We start from the raw sequence: 21,369 nt of genomic DNA, 5'->3' as shown, positions 1-21,369 counted from the left end.
TTAAAAACAGATAGACTTACCTTGACTTCATTGGAGTGTTTTTGTTGCTCTTGTGTAGTAGTTTCCTCATATTCCAGTTTGAGTTTCTCAATCTCTGCTTTCAGTCTGTGATCAAACAAGCAATCAAAATATTACAAAGTCAAGTGTATAATATTCTGTTCTTAACTTATTTTGCAAAACACCAAGACTGTAAAAACACCAAATTAAATGAGTGAAAGCCAAATTCAAGTTGGACAATACACTTTTAAAGACAATCAAGAAATAAGCAATTATTTTTTAATCAAATTCCATATGGTGTCCTTGTTCCTCTTTTTAAAACTTGCTATCTACAGTTCGGATCGCAATAATTACAAATGGATCAGAGATTGCAGAACCAATCAGGTATCAGGATTCAGCTTGTAACAAGCATAATGTAATACCTTGTAATTTCCTGCTGTTGCTCTTCTGCTGTTGTGTCTGTGGCAAATGGTCTCCCCAGACTTCTCTGTTTGGCCTATGTAAGTAACATAGCATCAGCTAAAATTATGATAAATGACTAGTACACTACCCATGTTTTGAATGATGTTTTCAAAAATGTGTAATAAACAGCACTGTTAAGTTATCAAATATTACCTTCAAGTATTCAATTTCTTCCTCGAGTTGTTTTGCATTCTGAAAGAGGGAGGATGTGCTGTGTTATTAACATTGCACAGTTATATCTCTAGTAGAAGGAAACTTTGCATCTGTCATAGATACCAATTAAGGAGCAGAGAAGCGCTAAGAAAACCAGGGCAATGTAACGCCACAGGTCTTCAGAATCAGCACTAACTGTACTCCAGTTTTCTTCAGCAACTGGACAGATATCTCTTTAAAGTTATAACCTTTGTGTTGATTTGAAACTTGAAAATAAACACACAACATTTCTCTTTTTGTGACATTTCAATAGTGGTTTCAGGCCATCACAATCGTATCAACACAAAATTCGCTATGAAGATACATCTTGTAGCATCAAGCACAAGACAACTTGTACAGAGGCAGTACTGACACAAGGCAACACAATAAACAACATCTAGCAATCCTAATCAGTTATTAACCTGGTCGCTCCTTGCTCTAAGTTTGCGTTCCTTGTTAGCTTCAGCTGACATTTCCTCAACCTGAGCTGCAAACTGAGAATAAAAACACTTCCATTTGTCCCAAGCTCAAAATCTAGACTCTCCTTAGCCATTGTCAAAAATCCACTTAAAAGTTAGTTGCAAGAATTTGGTGACAAATCAGATTAAATCAACATCCTGAAGTTGACAAACTGGTTAGAATGAAGCTCGTTGCCATTTGAATTTCTGTGTTGACAACATGAACACTCAACAGCAAATTGCTATTTGGACTGGTTACAACAGCCAAGGGAAAATTTCACAAAATTAATAGGATACTGCGTGTGAAAAGTGAAAAACTCATATAATGCGTTTTCAATGACAAAAATGTTTTCAAAAAGGACTTACTTCTCTTTTCTTTCTATCAGCGTTTCGCACTTCTTGCCTGAGACCATCAAGCTTTTGTAATGTTGATTCTGTAAAACAGTTAAAAGACAAGGGTTAGAGCTGTTTTCAGTAGTGTCAAAATAAGTAATTACTTTGACCAATCACAAAGGACGCAGAAAATCCAGTGGACCAATAAAAACTCGAAGTAAATCCATAAAGCTGACAAGGAGCATGGGAAAACATGTGCAAGAAAGGGGAGATTGATTTTGGATTTACTTCCAACTGGATGACAAAATAGCATGAATATCGCAAGCCAATCACATAGCATACTGATGACTTTGGTTTTGGTTTTACAACACTCATTTGAAAACTGCTCTATTAATAATATTTTACAATTAAGATTCAGTAATCAACAACAACAGTTAAAAGGAAACCAGCAAGTCCTTACCCATTTCTTCTTCCTTTTCCCGAAGCATTCTTGACACCTTGGTTTTTTGTGATCTTATATCAGCCAGCTTATCGTTTAATTCACTAAACTCTGCCATGGCTAGTTTCCTTTGACTATGTGCTTCCTTCAGTTCCTTCTGTTGTGCAGCTATTTTTTCATTCGCCTCCTGAAGAACCTGAAATTATCAAGCAGGGAAGAAATTTAGATTCTCTTTTCTCAAGTTCACTTCCACAGTGAAAATATAGATCATCACCATCATCTGTCCTCATTGCACCATCGGACACATAAGCCCTTAGATGCCAGTGGCTTAAACATTTACCAGAGAGCTGTTGGAGGTGGAGGGAAGGGTTGCTTCAGGGTTAAGCCCTTAACTCAGTGTACTGATTCTCCCTCTGCCATCAATACATCTACCTTTGTTCTTATTGGGACAATTTTGATGAAGAATGGCTTCCTTTTGGCCTATGTTCACAACGTGCATTGCTGATATTCTGAGGAGAGCATTTAAGTGCTAATCAATATCAGAAGATCCGACTTTGCCTGGCCTTTTTCACCTCTTCTTTTCAAACATTATAGTTTAATGTTAGTAGTAACAAATACAAAATCATTTTCCACAGAATTTATACAACATTGCAACTGCTTGGCGAGAAAATAAAATAGAACCAACCCTTTCAATATCCTCTTTCTCCATTTTCAGGCCCCTGACCTCTCTGTCCAGAGACCTCATCTTGGAGCTCATTTCTACAAGAAAAGAGAGCTTCAGTGAACCTAAGGTCTTGTCATTAAATAATATACACTAACATCCCGGTCACCAAGTCACAGTTACCGCTAAACTGTAAAAATGTTACTATCCTTTAGTAAAATAAGGTTACCTTCATTGTTTGACTCCAGGTCTTTCCTTGATGTTAAGGCATCTTGAAGTTCTTTTTCTAAATCTGCGGATTGAGCTTCATACTCTGTTGATTCAAAACAAAGTGAATTAGAGACAAGTATCAACATGTATGTACATAAGTAATTAACCTTACTTTTCTTTGGTCAACATGGCTTTTAACTCATGCAACTAACTCTTTCAATTCATTCCGTGATTTCTTAGTGCTACAATCACAAATGAGAGAGTTTCTGTTGGTTTAAATTCTGCAAAAGAGGTTGAATTGGGCAGTTGAAGAACAACTTGCTCAAACAGGAAACATACCCCAACCAAGGTTCTACTCACCCATAATTTTTTTCTTCATTGATGTCATTTCATCTTTCAATCTCTTCACTTCCACTGAATCCACCACGTCACTCTTGGGTCCATCAACTGACAGCACTTGATCTTGTAAAGCTTTTGTTGATTCTACATCAGCACAGTATAGCAACAATTAATCATACCAAACAATTAATCATAAGGACTAAGCTGTAGATGAAGCATGGAGTGATCCGATCTGGTGAAAATCAAACAAGCATAGTGGGAAGCAGAATAGAGATTCCACTTATGACTTGTTGCTAAAGATCTACTAATTGTAAGAGATGCAAGCAGAACCTGAAGAATAAACCAATCACAATGCTTGATTCCAGGCAGCATGATTTCTTGATTCTTTCGCATCTGCTTCAGACTCTGACAATTTCATGTTCACTGGATCATAAGTGATGGTGTCATACAAGGAATTGGTTCCATCAAGCTTATAGCTCTGCTCATGACTCCAATTTAAGTCATGAGTTAACTTACAACTCCAACTCCATTGCTACTTAGTGAAAGCAGCCTTTAACTTTTGATTGAAAACAATCTGCGAACCTAACAGCAGTAAGTGACCATCCACTGTAGTCATATTTTGTTTTCAAACATTGTGCAAAGATAATGACTTGAACAATAATCCAACACACCTTGAAGCTTCCTGACAAGCTCCGTTCTCTCTCTCTCAAGTCTCTGTATTCTTCTTTCATAAGCTTCAACAGATAGTGAGCTGGGGACTAGACAGATTTTCATATCCAATTAACATACTGCTGAGATTAATTTTACAGATAATTATTACCACACAGATTGGCTTGTCAATGATATTTTGTCTCGATGCGTGAAGAATATTGTGACTCAACGTTCAAGTGTTATTTTCCACATTTAGTCAAACCAAGTTGCAACTCATCTATCAAACATGTTGACTTTTTGTCTTTTATATCACTCCAGCAACTGCACTGTACATTTTTGTTTCAAAATTGCTCAAAAATTTTTTGTGTGTGTCAGTGGGTCAATGTTTTGACTCTATAAACCTTTCCAAATACAGCTAGCAGTATGCGAGAGAAACATGTAGTAAATGAAAACAATGCATTTGATGTCTATAATTAAATTATTTGTCAAAGGTGTGAATCTATGAGCATGTTCCTTAAGACAAATCATAGACACATATGCAGTGTTGACAGCTAACAAATTTTGGAACTTCACTGATTAAGCGTCAAGTATCACTTAAAGGACAGGAGAGAAAGCACTATTTCTCTAGAGTTTGCAAGAAACAAGTATTTACCATTGTTGGCAACAGGCTCCAGAGTGATATCTCCAGCCTCCTTGACTACAGTTTTAGCTCTATCAGACAGCCGGCTAGAGTGCAAGAAAAAATATGTATAAGTATGTATTTCTTTTCCGGCTTAATTTTAACTTGTATTGCATTATTTTCCACTGGGAATCGCAGTGGAATCCCAGTTTTTCAAACCTCCAAGGGAAAAAAAAATTAGTTTGAAAAAATGGCTGGTTTGTGAAATTCGGGGTAAAATTGGTGTTTGATTGAGGGGAGGGGAACAAATTCTGGTTAAGTTATCATGGTGTTCAGAATATCAAGGGCTCAATAACTCAGGATTCCACTGTAAATGAGATGTTTTCTATTTAGCTGAGAGAAGCAAAAGAGAAAAGAAGACACATTATGCAGGGTTTGACAACTCCACAGCCAGTTCAAACTTTTCTGCATGAAACAGATTCCTACTTCCATGACACCTCCTGCACTCCCAAATTCCAATTTGATCCAGAAACAGTGAGCGTGGCACTGCTATTTCCAATTTCTTTCATGTTATTGTATTTACTTATTTCCTCATTTGCTTATTTGTTTCACCTGTTCTCAGTAAATGAAAATCCAATAAATGGCAAATGATGTCCAGTGAAAGGTGACACAGAGGATGGCCTCACAGCATCCTACAAAAAAGTGTTGTAATCAAGTTTCAATTCATGTATCCTAAGAACACTTAACAACCTTGACAAATTGCACACAGAAACCTATAACAAGGTAGCAAAGAACAGAGAAATTAAATTCACAAAATCTAATCATGTCTTCCCCTGGTAAAAACCCCCCTGAGATATTGAATTCTCAGATATGATAATTTGAGTCTAACTGAAAAACTACCCCATCCCTTTGTGTAACAAAACCTTATGAAAGTCAATGGTGAATCTTCCCACATGCAGGTAATTTTTTATGTAGCAATAACGTCACATCATTACAAAAAAAGGAAGTTCTCTGCACATACATTTGCTCTTGAGTCGTCAATGTCCACATCAAAATTTGAAGTGTCTGATGGACTGCTGACCTCAGGAATGTATGGAGCGACAGCTGAAACAACAACAAGACAACAATAATTAACGCCCAAGTTGCTAGAGGAGGGAAGGTGCCTGCGAAGCCCGGGGGCTGCAACCGCAGTCACATCCTAAGGCACTAGAACACCCGACTGGCCTGCCCAACCTGCAACCAAACCACAAGCCCCCCCCCCCCCCCCCCCCTTCAGGCACCCATTACACTCCAGCCAGATAGCTCAGTGGAAAAAAAGACTGCTGAAAAAAGGGGGGGATAGGGAGGGAAGGCCGAGAACCGCTAAACTACTATAATTCAACTGACAATGCCATGCTAACAAAGCAACGAACACACTGCAAGCACATGGGACAACAACAGACGTACTAACCAAGAATACCGCTGGACAATGTCAGCCCCAAGGCTCCCACAACCATATGACTGCAGCAAACGCTACAGAATGCAACAAACACTTAACAAATGTTAACAGACGGCCAAGACGCTAACAAACACCAACAAAAACGTTACTACCCAGACTAGCTCCTAGTCATTAACTATGTTAAATTCCATTTAACTATATATAAACTGATTCTGAAACTTTTAACAAATCAAGCCAAAAGTATCAACAGTGTCATGGTGTTCTACTGAGATTAACTGCTTTAGGTTGGTCAAGTTAGTTATTATATGTACACACACTTGCCCAGAGACATGGTAACACCTTCATATGAGCCATGTGGCTCATAAAGCCAGAGCTTATCTTGGTCTCTGTAGCATGAAGTGACTAGGAGTATTTCTACTCCCCCCTGGATGGGATACTAGCCAATCACAGTGTCTTGCCCATAAACAAAACACATTGGCTTGAACCCAGACTGCCTGATTTGGGGAAGAGTGCACTAACCATGAGGCAACCATGCCTTCCACACCAAGAGACATGTATATTAACCAAAACACTTTTTCCTGCCCACAACACATCCCAACTAACTTTAAGTGCCTCAGTTAACCCAATCAGATCAACAAAAACTGACTGCAGTTTAAACAGCCGGTCTCAATCAAACACAACCTATTTTTAACAACATTAATCCACCAATCATAAAACCATAAATTAATGACTTCCCAAAATGAAACTAAACATGGTATATTCCTAATGAAAATATAAAATATTAATTACAACTTACTATCACCAAGGTTGTCCCAATCAATTCCCTCAAAGAAAGGGTGATTTCGAAAGTCGTCAATTCCATTTTGACCTAATCGCTGCTCCATTTTGCAGCACAGTCTGAAAACAAAACAACAACAAAATAAGTTCAATATTGTGAATTCTAATCAAATTTGGAAGAGGATAGGTGGGTGCAGAGAGACTCATTACTTGATAAAATACCATTTGTTTGTAACTACATATATGGAGGCTAACTGTGTTCATCAGGCCAGTACTTATCTCCAATTTCTGTGGCATTAAGCAACAAGGAGTATTATTATATGGCTAGCTCTGTGAGTTGGCCAGATGAACCAAATCCAGCACTGTGATTGGCTAGATGCAGGCAAGATTGTGCTATCTTGCCCACTTCAAATTACCTACCGTGTCCCGCAAGAAAATGGTGTTATTTTGCTACCTGATAAATCCTTTATTGACACAGTTTGTTCTTTTAAGATGGCTGAATATTGACTTCATTCCTATTAACTGTGTGATTATGGACCTTGACCTTGTCTCAGTCCATAAACACACAAAATATGAACTTAGCCAATATCCAACCATCTTGACCTCATGCTTGGTCAATAACCCAGATATACAGTCCCCTTAGTTCATTGCAGGGTTACACACAGCATTAATTTTCCCAGTACACAATTATACACCTGGGTATACGTATACACCACATTTATACACCACTGCAAGTGTCTTTCCCAAGAACATGACACAATGTCCCCGGCCAGGACTTGAACCCCGACCACTTGATCCGAAGGTGAGCGCACAAACAATAACCCACTGCGCCACCTGCCCCCATGCCTGCTGTGATGTAATAAACTAGGAAAAACATATCATCTAAGTGTAAACAGACACTAAAACTACTTGACTTGAATAAACTAACCTCTGCATTAGATCTCTTGCATTATTAGACACTTCTACATCAGAAGGAAAATTGAATTTGCCCTGTAAAAATAATACATACTGGTGAGAAAGAAATTAATGATTGTTTTACAGTGATTCCACTCCAAAATGAGTCCTTGACAATAATGTGATGGACTTCATTTTGTTAATCATTACCATAGGTACACCAAAAGAATCAAAATTTGCTAACAATATTTGGCCTCAGTCATAACTGCAATTACTCAATATTATGTGAATTCATATAAATAAAACAAACAATACATGGAAACTAGAAAGGTTTTTGATAAAAGAATATTGCAGAATTAAACAAGAAGATCTTTAAGATCTTACAACCACGCTTTTAAAAGTTAACTGTTTTGGTAGCATGAGTGACCCGAAGAAAAAAAAAACGAAAAAAAAATATCGGTTTTGAACCTATTTCCAGCAAATTTGGCACACTGGAAGCTGAGAAAATTACTCTATTTCCGGTCATCATTTTTCAGCTCTTTTCGTCATATCCCCCCCTCGGGAGGGTTTTGTAAAGTTAGCGAATTAGTTGCAAGCCACCGTAATGGTGATTGCTGTCAGCGAAATATTTATTTGCTAAAAAATTGCGGCCAAATCTTTCGGAGATGGAAGTCAGGACATTTGTAAGGATACAGAAAGTAATTTGGGACCAGTTGCTGACTTGTAAGGCTGAAATTATCCAGAAGTAAGGTTTTTTTAACGTGAACGTAACGAAGGCCACGCGGTGAATAAATTATTGGCTCTTCTCACTGTCTCGTTCTGTTTTTTGTTTCGTTCTCTTTTGGAGTCCGCCGAGGTCATTTTTTCGTCTAAATAACTTGAGAAAAGTTCGAAAAAGATGTTCCTCTTGAATTTTCAGCTTTCAGGCAATAATCCTGGATTTTTTTGACCGAAATGTAGGTTCACTGGTTATGTTAATGTGTTTCGGTGGCTATGGGCGACCGTCGCTTCCTTTGTTGACTCACGCAATGAAGCTAGGTTACAAAAAAAATCTAATAATATTTAGTTCTGGTTTTGTTCGATTTCGTGAAGCTGGATTGTCAACGAATAGATTTTAATACTGCCGATATGAGGTAGCTATTAACGCTAAAGTGATATATCGCTTCGATGTCAGGGTTTTGAAGAGATTTTTTTGCAACGTGTAGGTTCGGCGTGATTTTGTAATCTGAGATTTCTGTTGACCCTGAAGAAACAAAGTTTGGCGAGTAAACATTACAGATTGCGTAATTCAAAGTTGGCCGAGTGGAGATCTGCGTCTGGTCTCCGACAAAAAAAAAATTAAAAAAAATAAACCAAGGGTAGAACATGAACCACGCTCGGCCCATGGCCGCGCGGTTAATAATCATTCAAGCTCAAATAACTCTTAAGGTGGTCTTCTACCAAATTCTCAAAACTGATATACACTGTATATAGCAACTGGTAAAGAGAATCACTATTTTGAACTTACAGTGTGGCTCATGATTTTGCTGTATGTTTCCACCAGTGATTCTGCATAAAAAGGAGTTTCACCAAACAACATTTCGTACATACAGACCCCCAACGACCACCAATCGCATTCAACACCATATTTCCCTCTCCCGTCCTCCATGGCCTGTGCACAGAAAACAAATGATTACAATTAATTAGAATTCCATTTTAGCAGCATCAATGTAGTTAAGGATGGATTAACACCACCAGGCCTCAGCATCCAATTAACTCCTTGAGTGCCTATATGGTGTACTCAGCACGTCATGAGTTTTGTCCCTGAGATGCCTATATGACATACTGGGTATACTGTATAGCCAAACTTCCAGCACAAAGGAAACAACTTTTATTGGCATCTGAGATTCGTAGAAGGTTTTTCAAGAGACTGCTAATTTCCCATTGCTGTGATGTCATATGGATATCAAATTATGTCAACCTCAGTGAAATTACCCACATTGAAGAGACAATTCTATAATCTTTCAGAAAATGCATTCAAGTCTATAGTTTAAGTGAAAAAGTTTATGGCATATGAAGGTTTTTACTACACACCCATTTTCAGTGGAAATGGTATGGCACACAGCATTCAAAGCGGTCAGGCACTTGAGGGATTAATTACCTCAGAATTACATGACAGATGACACATTAACAGACCTGCCAATCTCTGATAAAGGGAAATCCGGAGACCCATAACAAAAATCAGGAGATTCTACAAAAGTAGCGAGACTCTTTTTTCCTGATAAAGATTTAGTGATAAAGATACAATGAACCCTTTTTTATATTTGATCAGATTGCGACCGCTTCCCTGTGCTGTGCATGCATCATGAACTTGCGAAGACCACAGGGAAACTTGGCATTGAATCAAGGTCCATTTACAAGACCCAAAGTGGACAAGGCTGCTATGTTTCTATGTTTAAAATGCTATGTCGTAAAAAAAAAAGTTAAATAATTATTCAACCAAATAAATGCTCCAAGAGTACCTGCAGGATTTCAGGAGAGATGTAGTCAGGGGTACCCACAGCAACTGATGACCTAACCTGTAAAAAGATCAATAACATGGCAGAGTTTGCATAACTGTGCACCTTGGTTACTATGTTTAAACAGCTGTAAAACAAGTTAATTAAAAACTAATTTCTGTTTAAGCACAGATCCACTTACAGTGCCGTTTTTGCCAAGCTTTGAACAAGAACCAAAGTCTGCCAATCTGATGTGTCCACTAACATCAAGAAGAACATTGTCTGGCTTGACATCCCTGGAAAAAAAAAAAATATCGGTACGAACTTCTGAAAGAGCAGTCTGCAGCCTGAATGTAGTTACCTGTAAGAGCCGGCAGCTGGCTAATTTCACCAGCTAAGTGAGAGCCTATCACCGGCACAAATTTCACAAGAAAACAGAGTTTTGGAGTAAGTCTTTTAAGGCACTAAGCCCAGAGAAGCCAGCGCCTGTTTAGTGTTTTCTTAGCAATATCCCAGGATATACACAGTGGTATGTGGAATTTAATTAATAAATGGTATGTTTATTTTCATAATAATAATAAACCTAGTCCTGAAATTGGCAAAACAATGTCCAAGTTTTTGTGTTTTTTTTTTGTGTTTTTTTTTTTCTAAATATATCTTCTTCTAAGTTTCTCCTTTCTTCATTCTCTCCTTTTGTTATCTTCATCAGACAAGTGCGCTTTTTTCAGCAATGCATTAAACATCTATGTGAGTCCTAAGAGTATTAATATATTTATTATTAATTACAAATGTTAATTATACTAGAAATAATTATTATAACAATTGTCAGTATAGAAACAACCAGTATTATAATATTATTCTAATATTGACACATGATATTTTAAAATGTGCAACTTGCATCACAATTATTTATATGTGTGAATACCCAGTGGGAAACAGCTCTTAGACAGAACTAAGTGACACTGGCACTTAGTCTAGACATGATTATCTTGTGTTTTATTATTTTTTAATTTTTTTACCACACCTGTGCACGTAGTCCATTTTATGGATAGAATTGACAGCTAGCACCACCTCAGCCAGATAAAACTTGGCCATTTCCTCCGGTAAATGATCTTCATATTTACTTAAGAGAGTCAAAAGATCACCTCCGCTATAATAATCCATGACAAAGTACTGCACAAGAATTAAAAAAAAAAAAAACACTGTTAAAACAGATTTAAAGTAAACTCTTAAATACTACATGGTTGTATTTACGCCTTCAATTTCCAGCTGAAAATATGATCACATACTCCATGACAGAGCTGACCAACCTTCTGGTTCCTTTAATTGTTGGGAAGGATTGTAACAAACTTAACCTTTACCTGAATGCATTCTAATAATTATTATAAGGACTGCTCAGCACTAGTCTACAACTTAAGACATATACAACAATTTCCACAATTCTCTTTGGATGGGGTGCTAGTGAATCAAAAGTTAACCCAACGTTTTAATAAGGTTTCCTGCCATAAGCTGCTACCCTCAACATGCCTGGGTGAAAAGCCGCACTGTACATTTAAGTGCCTTGGCATAGAACACAATACACTGATACTGGCTGTCCAGAGTGCCAACACCCGAGCTGTACCAACCACTCATTCGAACACTGTGCCTCTTATTTTCCTAGACACAGCATTGTTAAAGCGGACAAATCAAGCTGCAGCTTCTTACCAAGTAATCAGCATCTTGAAAAGCATAATGCAAAGTAGTGATCCATCTCTTATCTCCGTACACGAGGACATCTCTTTCCTCTTTGAAGCACGCAGTCTATTGAGTAATAAGTAAATGAAAGCGTTAACACACTCTGCTTTTTCTCGGGGTCTGCACAAGAAAGGAAAAGAAGCCAAGTCTGCAGAGGAGGGCTTTTTCACAGCTCCCACTGTTAATACCCTCTTTTCTACCAACACCAAGTTATGGTTTGAATTTTTATGAACAGTTACAGGATTATTGACAGGAGATCACTGGATAATTAACACTGACCTGGATTACTTGAAAATTACTGGCGATATAGACAAAAAGTATGTTCTTCTAGCATGGGATTCTTCAATGTTTTGAACAAGTCTCACAACAGAGAAAGACTCATGAACTTATGATTTCTATTGTTTGACTAGAGTTCATAAAATGTCATCCCATGAAGCGTAGCAGTACAGTAGTTTCCACATAGAAAGCTGTTTCGAGGAAAAAGTGTGCTGCAAAAAAGTTATATCTGTGCAGGGCTCCCAAAACGTGTCGACGGGTTGTCTGGGACAAGTAGATTTTCCCTCTGGGCAAGTAGCTTTTAATTCTAATTTGCCTGATAGGCAAGGGATCAGGTAGTCGTCTGTCAACTGTATCATTAAAAGAGCAAATGAAGACTAGCCCAGGCAAGCAAAATTTTAGAGCTACTTGTCCCAAGGGCAAGCTGGAATTCAACTTTTTTTTCCAGCCCTGCTGTGATTCTAAAAATAATTCAATTTGCAAAACCAGTCAACAGAGCAGAGATCACATGGAAACAACCTTGCTTTGTGAGTAGAAAGCACAAATTAGAAAATATGCTAAATTGAACAATAACAAAGAAAAACTTTATTGTGCAGCAGACCAAGCTTAAAAATCTCTTCAAGTTTGGGTAATTACTCGCTATCCTCAGGCTACATGTATTAATTAAAAGTAAAACAGAATTATAGCTTAGTTCTTTCATGGCTCAAATATTCTTCAAAATACTAAATAAATCCTGGAGGTATGCACAATGTCTGCTATATTTGAACCTACAATTCTAGTTTTATGAGCAAACTAGCTTATACAAAGCTCCTGCACATGTAGCACTAGCATAAAACCTGAGCGTTCAACCAGTGTGCAGAAATTCAGAGTTACGTAATGACTCCTGTTGTTGTCGCGACAAGCGCCAAGGTTCTGACTAGTGCACAACATGAACTGTTCGGTGAAAATTAAGACTAAAACTATGCAAGTGAAACATAGGTATGTTTGATTTACATCTGATCATGACAATTCTTGTTATAAGGTTGTGTCAAACTTCCCACATGCAACATAGGTGTACAACTAAAATCAGCACCAAAGAGTTTCAATTAGCTTGTGCAACTAAGTGAGTAACATTTTTCAGTAAAATTCGCATTGCTACCATGCATAACATATTCCATTAATTCTAAGCAACTTATCTTACTTCAGATCAGGAATTAACAATCATTCTATATATTGCTGTGTCACAAGTGACCAGACTGGTGGATTTATAATTGGCTATTAATTTGAAATAACAGATTCTGTTCCTGATATCACTGACTTTAGTAAGAGTGAGTGAGCAGATTACGGGCATGGTGATTATTGATTCAAAGAAAAAGACAATGATCTCTGTATCTGGTGGTCACAATAACAGGGTAGTTAGTATAGGAAAGCAGATATTTACTCACTTGCCCAGTAAATATTACAGAGAGATCGCATGCCCTAACATTTCAAGTCAGGAAATTGGAGAAAAGTAGCAAAACTGTAGAGTATATTTTTTAGTCTCCAATATGTTATTACTTTTTCAGAAATTTCTGTTGAAGTAACCAATAGTACAGAAAACCCCAGCACCCAGCCCTGAGCAAATTCTATTGGCAAATTACGTTCAAGATGTTTGCTATCAAAGTATCACATGGGCTGCGGACACTAATTAAGAAATAATTAATTAATCACGTTATGTAATCACTGTAAGAAAAGCCAAACCAGTCTGCAGAGAAATATAATCTTAATTAGCACTGGAGTACACCATGCCCTGTACTGTACATACCACAAAGTGAATTCTCTAAATGAAGAAAATCAAAATGCTCAAGCTTTTTCCTCATAATTCAATATCCTGTCTTTAAAACTTCAAAATCTTCTAGAAATTCTATTTTGGAATACAACGCTCTGCTTGCTTACTGATTAAGAAGTTGAAATATACAGGAATGAAAAACTACACGATCTACGTACTTATACATTAATTATCATTTATTATAACCATCACTCAGGGGATCTTATAACGATTTTAACAGCAATATGATCAACTTGATACAATTAAATAATTAAGGCAAGTGCCATAATAATAATAATCATCCATACTATTCCTGTAAAATATCTTTAATTACTGCTTCATGAACTTACATATTTTCATTACAAGGTCCTTGTTGATCCTGATTATTATTAAAAAATTCAACACCTTGTAAGTAACACCACAATGGATTCTTATCAAAACTATGTTTGTTGAATAAACATCTGATGGTGTTGAAGATAAAAATCTATCATTTACATACAGCCCCAGTCCTGTAATCTAAATACAAGCTAAGCCTTGAGATAAGAACAAACCAGAAATTAATATTTTGAATATTTAAACATGAAAACAATTAGAAGCAAATACCAGGAACACTTTCAGCAATCTGTTGTAACAAACAAGCAGGAAATTAAAAATCATCAAATTCTGAGAAGCTGTCAAAGTTGATCTTGCAATCTTGCATTGTTTACACAAAGAGAAACATGAAGTTCATTGTGATCATGGTTTCAATCTGGGAATCATGCCGTGTGGAATATAATCTCTTATTTCCCAGACAGCAGGTCAAAATAATGCCATAGCAAATCATCATTGTCTATAGCAGTGTATAACTTTCACGCAATGAAGAATCACAGCAACAAGTGGTGAAACACTTGAGTTTCTCTCTCAGAAAATACAAGGAGCAGTTTATGTTTCTGCCAGCTCGTACTTCAAAAGGGCTTTGGATAACATTTCATGTCAAGATATTTCACATCAACTATGGATGTCCTCACAACGAGAAATGAGTTTATATCATTTATAGTCTAAATAGAAGACAGTCTTGTTTCAACTTGACCTATCGTCACCTCTTTTCCCTTTATGTGCAAGAAATGTGCAAGAAATGTTCATGAAATGGACAACGCTGTACGTTACAACTGTAAACGCGGAAATGATGTTTCTAAATGGCATGAAAATATAATTTCAGCTGTCGTTCCAATATCATTGAATTTGTAACAAACCAATTACTACCCAAAGAAAAGTGAACTTCACTTGAACAACAGATATGTTGGTAGAAGGTAATAGCTTTAGACGCACTTGATTATAACGAAAGGTTTGCTTAGATCTTCGATTCTTTTACCCTATTCCACTTTTGAACTTACGGGTCCAGAAATAATTGCACATTAACATGTATGCACACACACAAAAGAAGTCGATCTTATTTCACGAATGACAGCACAAGAATTCTATGCTCAAGACATGCTAAAACTGGGTTTCGGAACCTGCATGGCCTTTTCTAGATCATGCAGCCGACAAAAATAAAACAAAGAGAATACCGACTTTTTATCATGAATAAATCTTACAAAATAAACAATGCTAAATATTCTGAGCTGTGTAAACTGCTGTTAAAATAGGTTTGACAAGACGTTTTTTTTATTTATTATTCGCATGTATAAATTCCATAGGAAAGCACATCTCGAATTTTAATACAGTCAGATTTGTACCTACATGACAGCCTGTTTCGCTCGTCGCGCATTCGTTCGATGTTTCACTAATCAACTTTACCTCCTTTTCCGCAAACAGAATCGAAAGATAAAGTTTGTCGAATAATCAACATTCGATCAATGGTAAAGTCGCTTAGTAAACGAACATAGGAGAGAACCTTAGCTTAGTCTCTGCCTCGCTTCACTAGCTGACTTAACTTGCCATATCTTTTTCTACGCTACAACCAGCCATGCAATTTCATCTCATCTAATTTCCACAAGGCCTGAGAGGAGCCAATGGAAGGATCGGGCTAAACCAAAAAGACTAAACAACGCTGAATGAACACGACTTTCAAGTCTTACCTCAGCTCTTTTCAACATCTCCCATTTGTTCAGAGTCTTCATGGCAAAAATTCTATCATTTGACTTCATGCGAACTACGGTAACCTAGAAAAAGGAATAGACGAGAGTGGGAGAAGTTTCACGTGTAAACGGATTAGAGAAGACCATTTTAGCCAAACGACACTTCCTATACATGTACCTCTCCGAAAGCTCCTTTTCCGATAAGGTTCAACGGATCGAAGTCTCCTCGCCGCAGTCGAAGTTCCTTGATTTTCGTTGCCACTGGTTTAACTGAAAATAAATCGACAAAGGTCTCAGTAAGCGCGCAGAACAAGACTTCTCTCCTTAATGGTATAAAATCCTTACCATGCTCAATAAATTCACTGACATTCTTGTCCCTACGCAGAGTGGAGTTGCAACATTCATCGTACAACAGTAGCAAAACATCTAACAAAGTCTCTACGCTATAAGAGCCTTTCTCTTTGCCGCCATAGGAGAAAAGGCTTTCGAGTTGCTTGAGTCTCTCCTCAGCTGCCTCAGTAGCCATAATTTCTATTGTCCTTCAGGCAATTACCGATTGATCTAGTAGGGCGGACTACCACGTAAATTCGCAAGAATATTCCACACCGCTTCCAAATTGCTGCGGCATACTGAAGTCGAACAAGCGTCAAGGGATTCCTCAAGTGCCTGGAAGTCAAAGCAAATTCCTGAAGCTAAGCCACCGTTTGGAAACCCTGGCCTTGAAAGATATCATAAACTGAGTAAAGCTTGAACTTTTAACCAATCTTCGACCGATGTTCCTGCGCAAAAACAATGCATCAGATGCTCTCGAAGAAAAGTCGGAAATATGGCCGATGAACCGCCAGCTGCATCATGGGAAAGCCAAGCCTAACATACCGGTGACGTAATGTCATAAAAAGCCACATGAGAACTCTGGGTACTTTTACTACTGACTGAGCTATGATTAGTACTATAAAGTACGTAATTAGTTTTTAAAATCAATAGAGGTCACTTTTGGGGATAAAACAACCGGTAACCCATGAATGTGGGAAAGAAATAACATCCAGAAAATTCTGCGACTTAAAGTGCATCGTGAGACTATTCGTTGCTAATCATTAACGTCCCCTTCCGGTTGTGACAAGTATACTCCGTACACACTCAAACTACTTCCGGTCACAAATATTAGTTGTTTGATTTAGTATTTCGAGAAAAAAAGACAAAAAAGCATTCCATGCCATATTTTAGCTATGAATTGTAACTTGACATTGTGTCAAAATTTTCTCATAAACTTCTCCAAGTTTTCAACTTCCGACATAAAACTAGTGGTTCACTCGAAAAGAAACCGAAATGCTATTTGTCCTATTTCCTTTCACGTAATGCACCAAGAATTTTTAAGAATTTTAAATCTGAGCCAAAACATAAAAAAACGTGATCCTCACACTTCCGCCTGCACATGTTCTAATTGTCTTTCTCTCCAGACTTTCCGATAATTATATCTGTCATATGACTCATTTGTAATTGTCACCGAATACTGTTCTCCAATTCAAAATCAAATCTTATGGTTGGATTAGGTATGTTTTAGATTTCCGGAGCTTCTCGCACAATATAGTAGAACGATGCTAAAAGCAGATGCAATCCTTTATAAGGATATTCGAGTTTCTTTTCGACATCTTCCTGTATCGCTTCTTCTCACTGAGCTGATGAACAACTTCGTAACCATAGCGCTTTTCCTCTGAAAGTGCGCGTCCTTCGAACTTTCGAAAGGTTGCAATGAGGTTGGACCCCTTCCAGACCCGAATGTTGTTGTTGTTGTTTTTTTTTTACCCAAAGCAAAATCCATCATTAAGACGCTCCTCCGAAAATCATGGGGTACTTCCCATACTGTACCATTCGGGGAAGCTTCACCTAAAAGAGGTACTTTTTTAAGCCCGGAGCCGTATAAAAGGGAAGTTATTTTACGAGTTGAAGTATATAAAAGGGAGGGAAAACTGACAACTAGGCATTCTGAAAAAAGCTGTTCCCAATATCTAGAACCAAAACTACTAACGGCAGTCATTTACATTGTGAAGGAATGTTCAATCGAAGAGTTTACAGAACGGGAGAAAGGGGGTCATTTTCTATGGAAGGTATATGGCAGGGTCTTTTGTGTAAAAATTGGAATTTTACGACGTGCAATTAGTCGTTAAGTCAAAACAGATGTAATCAATTAAAATTCGGATTCACCTCTGTTATACAGAAGTGATTAAATATCGGGCAGTCTAAATGACAGACCATACTGTTAGTAAGAGATCTGAAATAAAATTATTTGGGAATCTGTTTATTAATATCGGGTAAATTTTTGAAGCCACGCAAACTGAGCAGGAGGTAAAGGAGAGAGAGTCTGGGACCGAGGTTTCCACCCGTTAATTACTTGAACTAAGAAACTAGGGCAATGTGTGGTAGCCTAAAATGTCGAGATGACTGACATTGCAGCCTAAATGTGTGGCTGAAATTAAAGTCAGTGGATTCAGTTGCCGCTGCAACTCCTAGCTTGGGGTAGATTTGTTGCACATTAAACACGCCCCGAGTAGGATTTGAGTCCTTCACACGAGTGCACCCACAAAAAATTGCAGAGGGCCCAAAAATACCAATTATCCCACCTCCGCCCCCCCAAAACCCAATCCCCCCTACCTCGCCACTACGTTCTGTACTGACTGTTGAATCATAACGCTCTGAAAGAGTTCTTTGGAAATTTAGAACCACTACTGATAAGGAGTGAATAGGGCTGAAAAGAGGAAGAAATTAATTTGAAAACAAAAATTATCTGTCTGAGTACTGGTCCTTCTCCCATTCTGACACGGGGAACTTCAAGGCATCCCGTCAAAAGTCCAGTCGGAACGGAACTATCTCTCATCCGGCATCCATAATTGTGGAAATAATATAAGGAAAGTGATTAAAAATTTACCTTAATGTGCTTTTTACAAGCCGCAAATGGTTAGCAACTTTTCGGTTTTTTTTTTTTTTTAGCGACTTTTGAGAAATCTAGACTAAACAGGTCCAAAAACATATAGTCTTTTACTGCGGCACTTGCCCATACGTGAGGAAACAAAACTGGTCAGAAGGGCCGTCACGAAAACTTATCGTGTGAGATCGTGATAAGGAGCTCTTTGGATAGATTAGTTAAACCACAATACAGAGGAGTGTAATTAAAGGTCAATAAAATGTCTCTTAATCGGCCAAGCGTCTAAGATTAAAAACATGTATTGTCTCCCCGGCCTCTTATCGAGGTCTATGTGGCGGCGCTTAGCCTGCTAGCCGCATATGAAGATACCGTGGAAGAACTCCCAGAAAATGTGGGTGGGGGTGTGCCTCCCAAAACCCTTACCTTGTTTATGATCAAAATCTGCAATTTTCTCTACCCTATTTATGACCTGACCAAAACTTTTATACCCTGTCAAGAGAAGACCCTGTTTATGACCTGACCGTTTAATCAATACCCTGTTTCAGACCTACCTTATGATTAGTTACCAAGTTAACACCGATGTTAAAGGCATTGTGAAGGGCTTTTGTTGACAGTCTTATCGATAATGATGAAAAAGTGGCTTCTTCTAAGAAACATATCCGATTCAAGACTAGAGTGCAAAAACCATACCCTATTTATGACAAAAATAATGGCCAAATCGATGCCTTATTTCTGACCAAAACGGCTGAGAAACCATTCATACCCTTTGGGGCCACACATACCAATATAAGGGAGAACCCCCCGGGATGAAGATCAATCTACTCAGTGTTCAGCCTGCGCAGTGTTGTCATGAATTAAAGGCTGGATGTAGCTGCTGATCTGTCGGTCTTGAAAACATGTCGGTAACTTTACTGTCGGTTGCTGAAAAGACTTTGCGCTTAGCTCGTTTTGGCGCCGATCGCGTCAAAACAACGACTGACTTGATATCGGTTTTTGCGGCTTCTTAGGCCGGCGCGGGCCACCTCAGTGAGAATTTGACCATTCTCGTCCCCAGTGCTACTCGTGACCAAAAGAAACGGAGGCTCTGGGGACGAGAATGGAATTTGACACGAACGCTCGTGAGAACCTTACGATGCGCATGTCTGCATCGTTTCATTAGCAACCGACCATTATTTTTTGAGGGGGGGGGGGTGGGGAAGTAAATTCTCCCGCCAAAATTTCCTGCACAGTAAAAGCTGCTGAAACATTGAAAAATCATGCAAGGAGAGCCACCAGAAAAAAATCGAGCAAGTTCTTTCCAATATCATTATTTTGATTTTTGATGTTAAAAAAATTAATTGCACAAGCTATTGCCCAGCAAAAAACACAATCCTGCCAAACCTTAGGGTGAGAAAAAAATTTCGTGCCCCAGAAAATTGCCCAGCCCTGCCTCAAAAATGGTCCGTCCCTTATCAGTAGAGACCGACTTGAATATCGATCGAGACTAATCCAATACTGCTAACATGGGGTTTCAGATACTGACGGTATGATGTTTAGGTGTAGCGGAAAAAATCCTGCTAAAATCCGTGGGATGCAGATCTGACAATGAGGACATCAACTTTTTCCCTGCTGCGTTTTGCAGCAAATGAGGAAACTTGATAACTGTGGCGCTCTGTGATGATAGGCTGCTGGCAGGCAGTCTCGCGTCTCGTCCCAATCCAGCGACCTCGCCTCATATTCGAGAGACAAACAGACAGTCAGCAGTCTAACTTTCATTTATCATTATGAGCCTCAATCCGAACAGTTTTGTAACAAGTTCGTTCATCGATGCATAAGTTGTGATTGTCGGACGGAAGCATGAAGGTCGGCACACACGAAGGACTAGACCCGGGAACTGGTCCCTGCAAGTAGTCGCGGTCTCAAGTCTCATCGTGTGAACTAGCCATTTCTACCACAAAATCTAGTCGCAGGGAATGAAATTTGGTCTTTACGACTAGTCACACGAATTCAAACTGGTTTGAATTTTTGGGACAAGTCCTTGCGACTTGGTCCTCAAAACGCTTCGTGTGAACCGTTCTTGGGACAAGTCCCTCCGACCAGTAACTTCGTGTAAACTCTTCAGGGGACTAGTTGAAGGAAGTAGTCCCCTCGTGTGTGCCGACCCTAATCTAACATCTTGATGGAAGATGTTCCGAGATTAGAGTGGGACGTTGCAACCTCAGTTACCAGTTAAATTTGATTTCTCATCTATGATTTTAACCAGAAGCATATCATAAGTTTGTTTAAACGATCTAAAGACTCTTGGATACTCTCTCGGATCCAGACTGCATGCAGGTTTCGCACCAAAAAGGAGCATTTCTTTACCATCAATCAAATATACATTTCTTTTATTTCTCCCGTGGTATTGGTCTAAATAAGTCACGTGACGCACCCAAGACTAGAGACTATTTTCCGCAGCCTTCAAAAATCCGAGGCCCTTCTCCTCCGACCACGTGAACCGAAAACGATTGACCGGGGGAATATCTCAGGCATTTCATTTGACACATATCACCCAAGCTTAGCTATCTTTAACAGGAGCTTTACCTTGTAAACAGGCTCCCCTACGCCGAGAAAAGGAGAGGTGTTGCGACTCCTTCCTGATTCACGCGAACGAGAATTATCAACCTCAGA

General features: G+C 38.5%; 1 protein-coding gene across 5 annotated transcripts in view; it reads right to left on the bottom strand.

Moving 5' to 3' along the window:
• The window catches only part of LOC110053793 (serine/threonine-protein kinase MRCK alpha-like), a 41,510-nt gene extending 24,870 nt beyond the window's left edge, over nucleotides 1–16,640 (bottom strand). For 3 of the 5 annotated variants that reach the window (XM_089287924.1, XM_089287926.1, XM_089287925.1), the window contains exons 1-23: nucleotides 16,146–16,640; nucleotides 15,979–16,070; nucleotides 15,801–15,884; nucleotides 11,652–11,747; nucleotides 10,972–11,120; nucleotides 10,150–10,243; nucleotides 9,972–10,028; nucleotides 8,978–9,121; nucleotides 7,505–7,566; nucleotides 6,596–6,696; nucleotides 5,383–5,465; nucleotides 4,974–5,053; nucleotides 4,395–4,468; nucleotides 3,763–3,849; nucleotides 3,113–3,235; nucleotides 2,772–2,855; nucleotides 2,567–2,640; nucleotides 1,903–2,077; nucleotides 1,476–1,543; nucleotides 1,074–1,145; nucleotides 613–651; nucleotides 420–493; nucleotides 21–105 (exon numbers count right to left, since the gene is read on the bottom strand). In XM_089287924.1, the coding sequence (XP_089144050.1) occupies nucleotides 21–105; nucleotides 420–493; nucleotides 613–651; nucleotides 1,074–1,145; nucleotides 1,476–1,543; nucleotides 1,903–2,077; nucleotides 2,567–2,640; nucleotides 2,772–2,855; nucleotides 3,113–3,235; nucleotides 3,763–3,849; nucleotides 4,395–4,468; nucleotides 4,974–5,053; nucleotides 5,383–5,465; nucleotides 6,596–6,696; nucleotides 7,505–7,566; nucleotides 8,978–9,121; nucleotides 9,972–10,028; nucleotides 10,150–10,243; nucleotides 10,972–11,120; nucleotides 11,652–11,747; nucleotides 15,801–15,884; nucleotides 15,979–16,070; nucleotides 16,146–16,326 (2,178 nt within the window). In that variant the 5' untranslated portion in view covers nucleotides 16,327–16,640. The remainder of the gene's footprint in view (nucleotides 1–20; nucleotides 106–419; nucleotides 494–612; nucleotides 652–1,073; nucleotides 1,146–1,475; nucleotides 1,544–1,902; nucleotides 2,078–2,566; nucleotides 2,641–2,771; nucleotides 2,856–3,112; nucleotides 3,236–3,762; nucleotides 3,850–4,394; nucleotides 4,469–4,973; nucleotides 5,054–5,382; nucleotides 5,466–6,595; nucleotides 6,697–7,504; nucleotides 7,567–8,977; nucleotides 9,122–9,971; nucleotides 10,029–10,149; nucleotides 10,244–10,971; nucleotides 11,121–11,651; nucleotides 11,748–15,800; nucleotides 15,885–15,978; nucleotides 16,071–16,145) is intronic. The other 2 variants (XM_089287927.1, XM_089287928.1) reach the window with 1 other exon arrangement.
• Nucleotides 16,641–21,369: the final 4,729 nt, after the last annotated feature.

Source organism: Orbicella faveolata, unplaced genomic scaffold (genome assembly GCF_042242905.1).
Source record: "Orbicella faveolata isolate gen_17 unplaced genomic scaffold, um_ofav_v1 contig_15, whole genome shotgun sequence".
Taxonomy (NCBI): domain Eukaryota; kingdom Metazoa; phylum Cnidaria; class Anthozoa; order Scleractinia; family Merulinidae; genus Orbicella; species Orbicella faveolata.
This window is presented reverse-complemented; position numbering and strand designations above follow the sequence as displayed.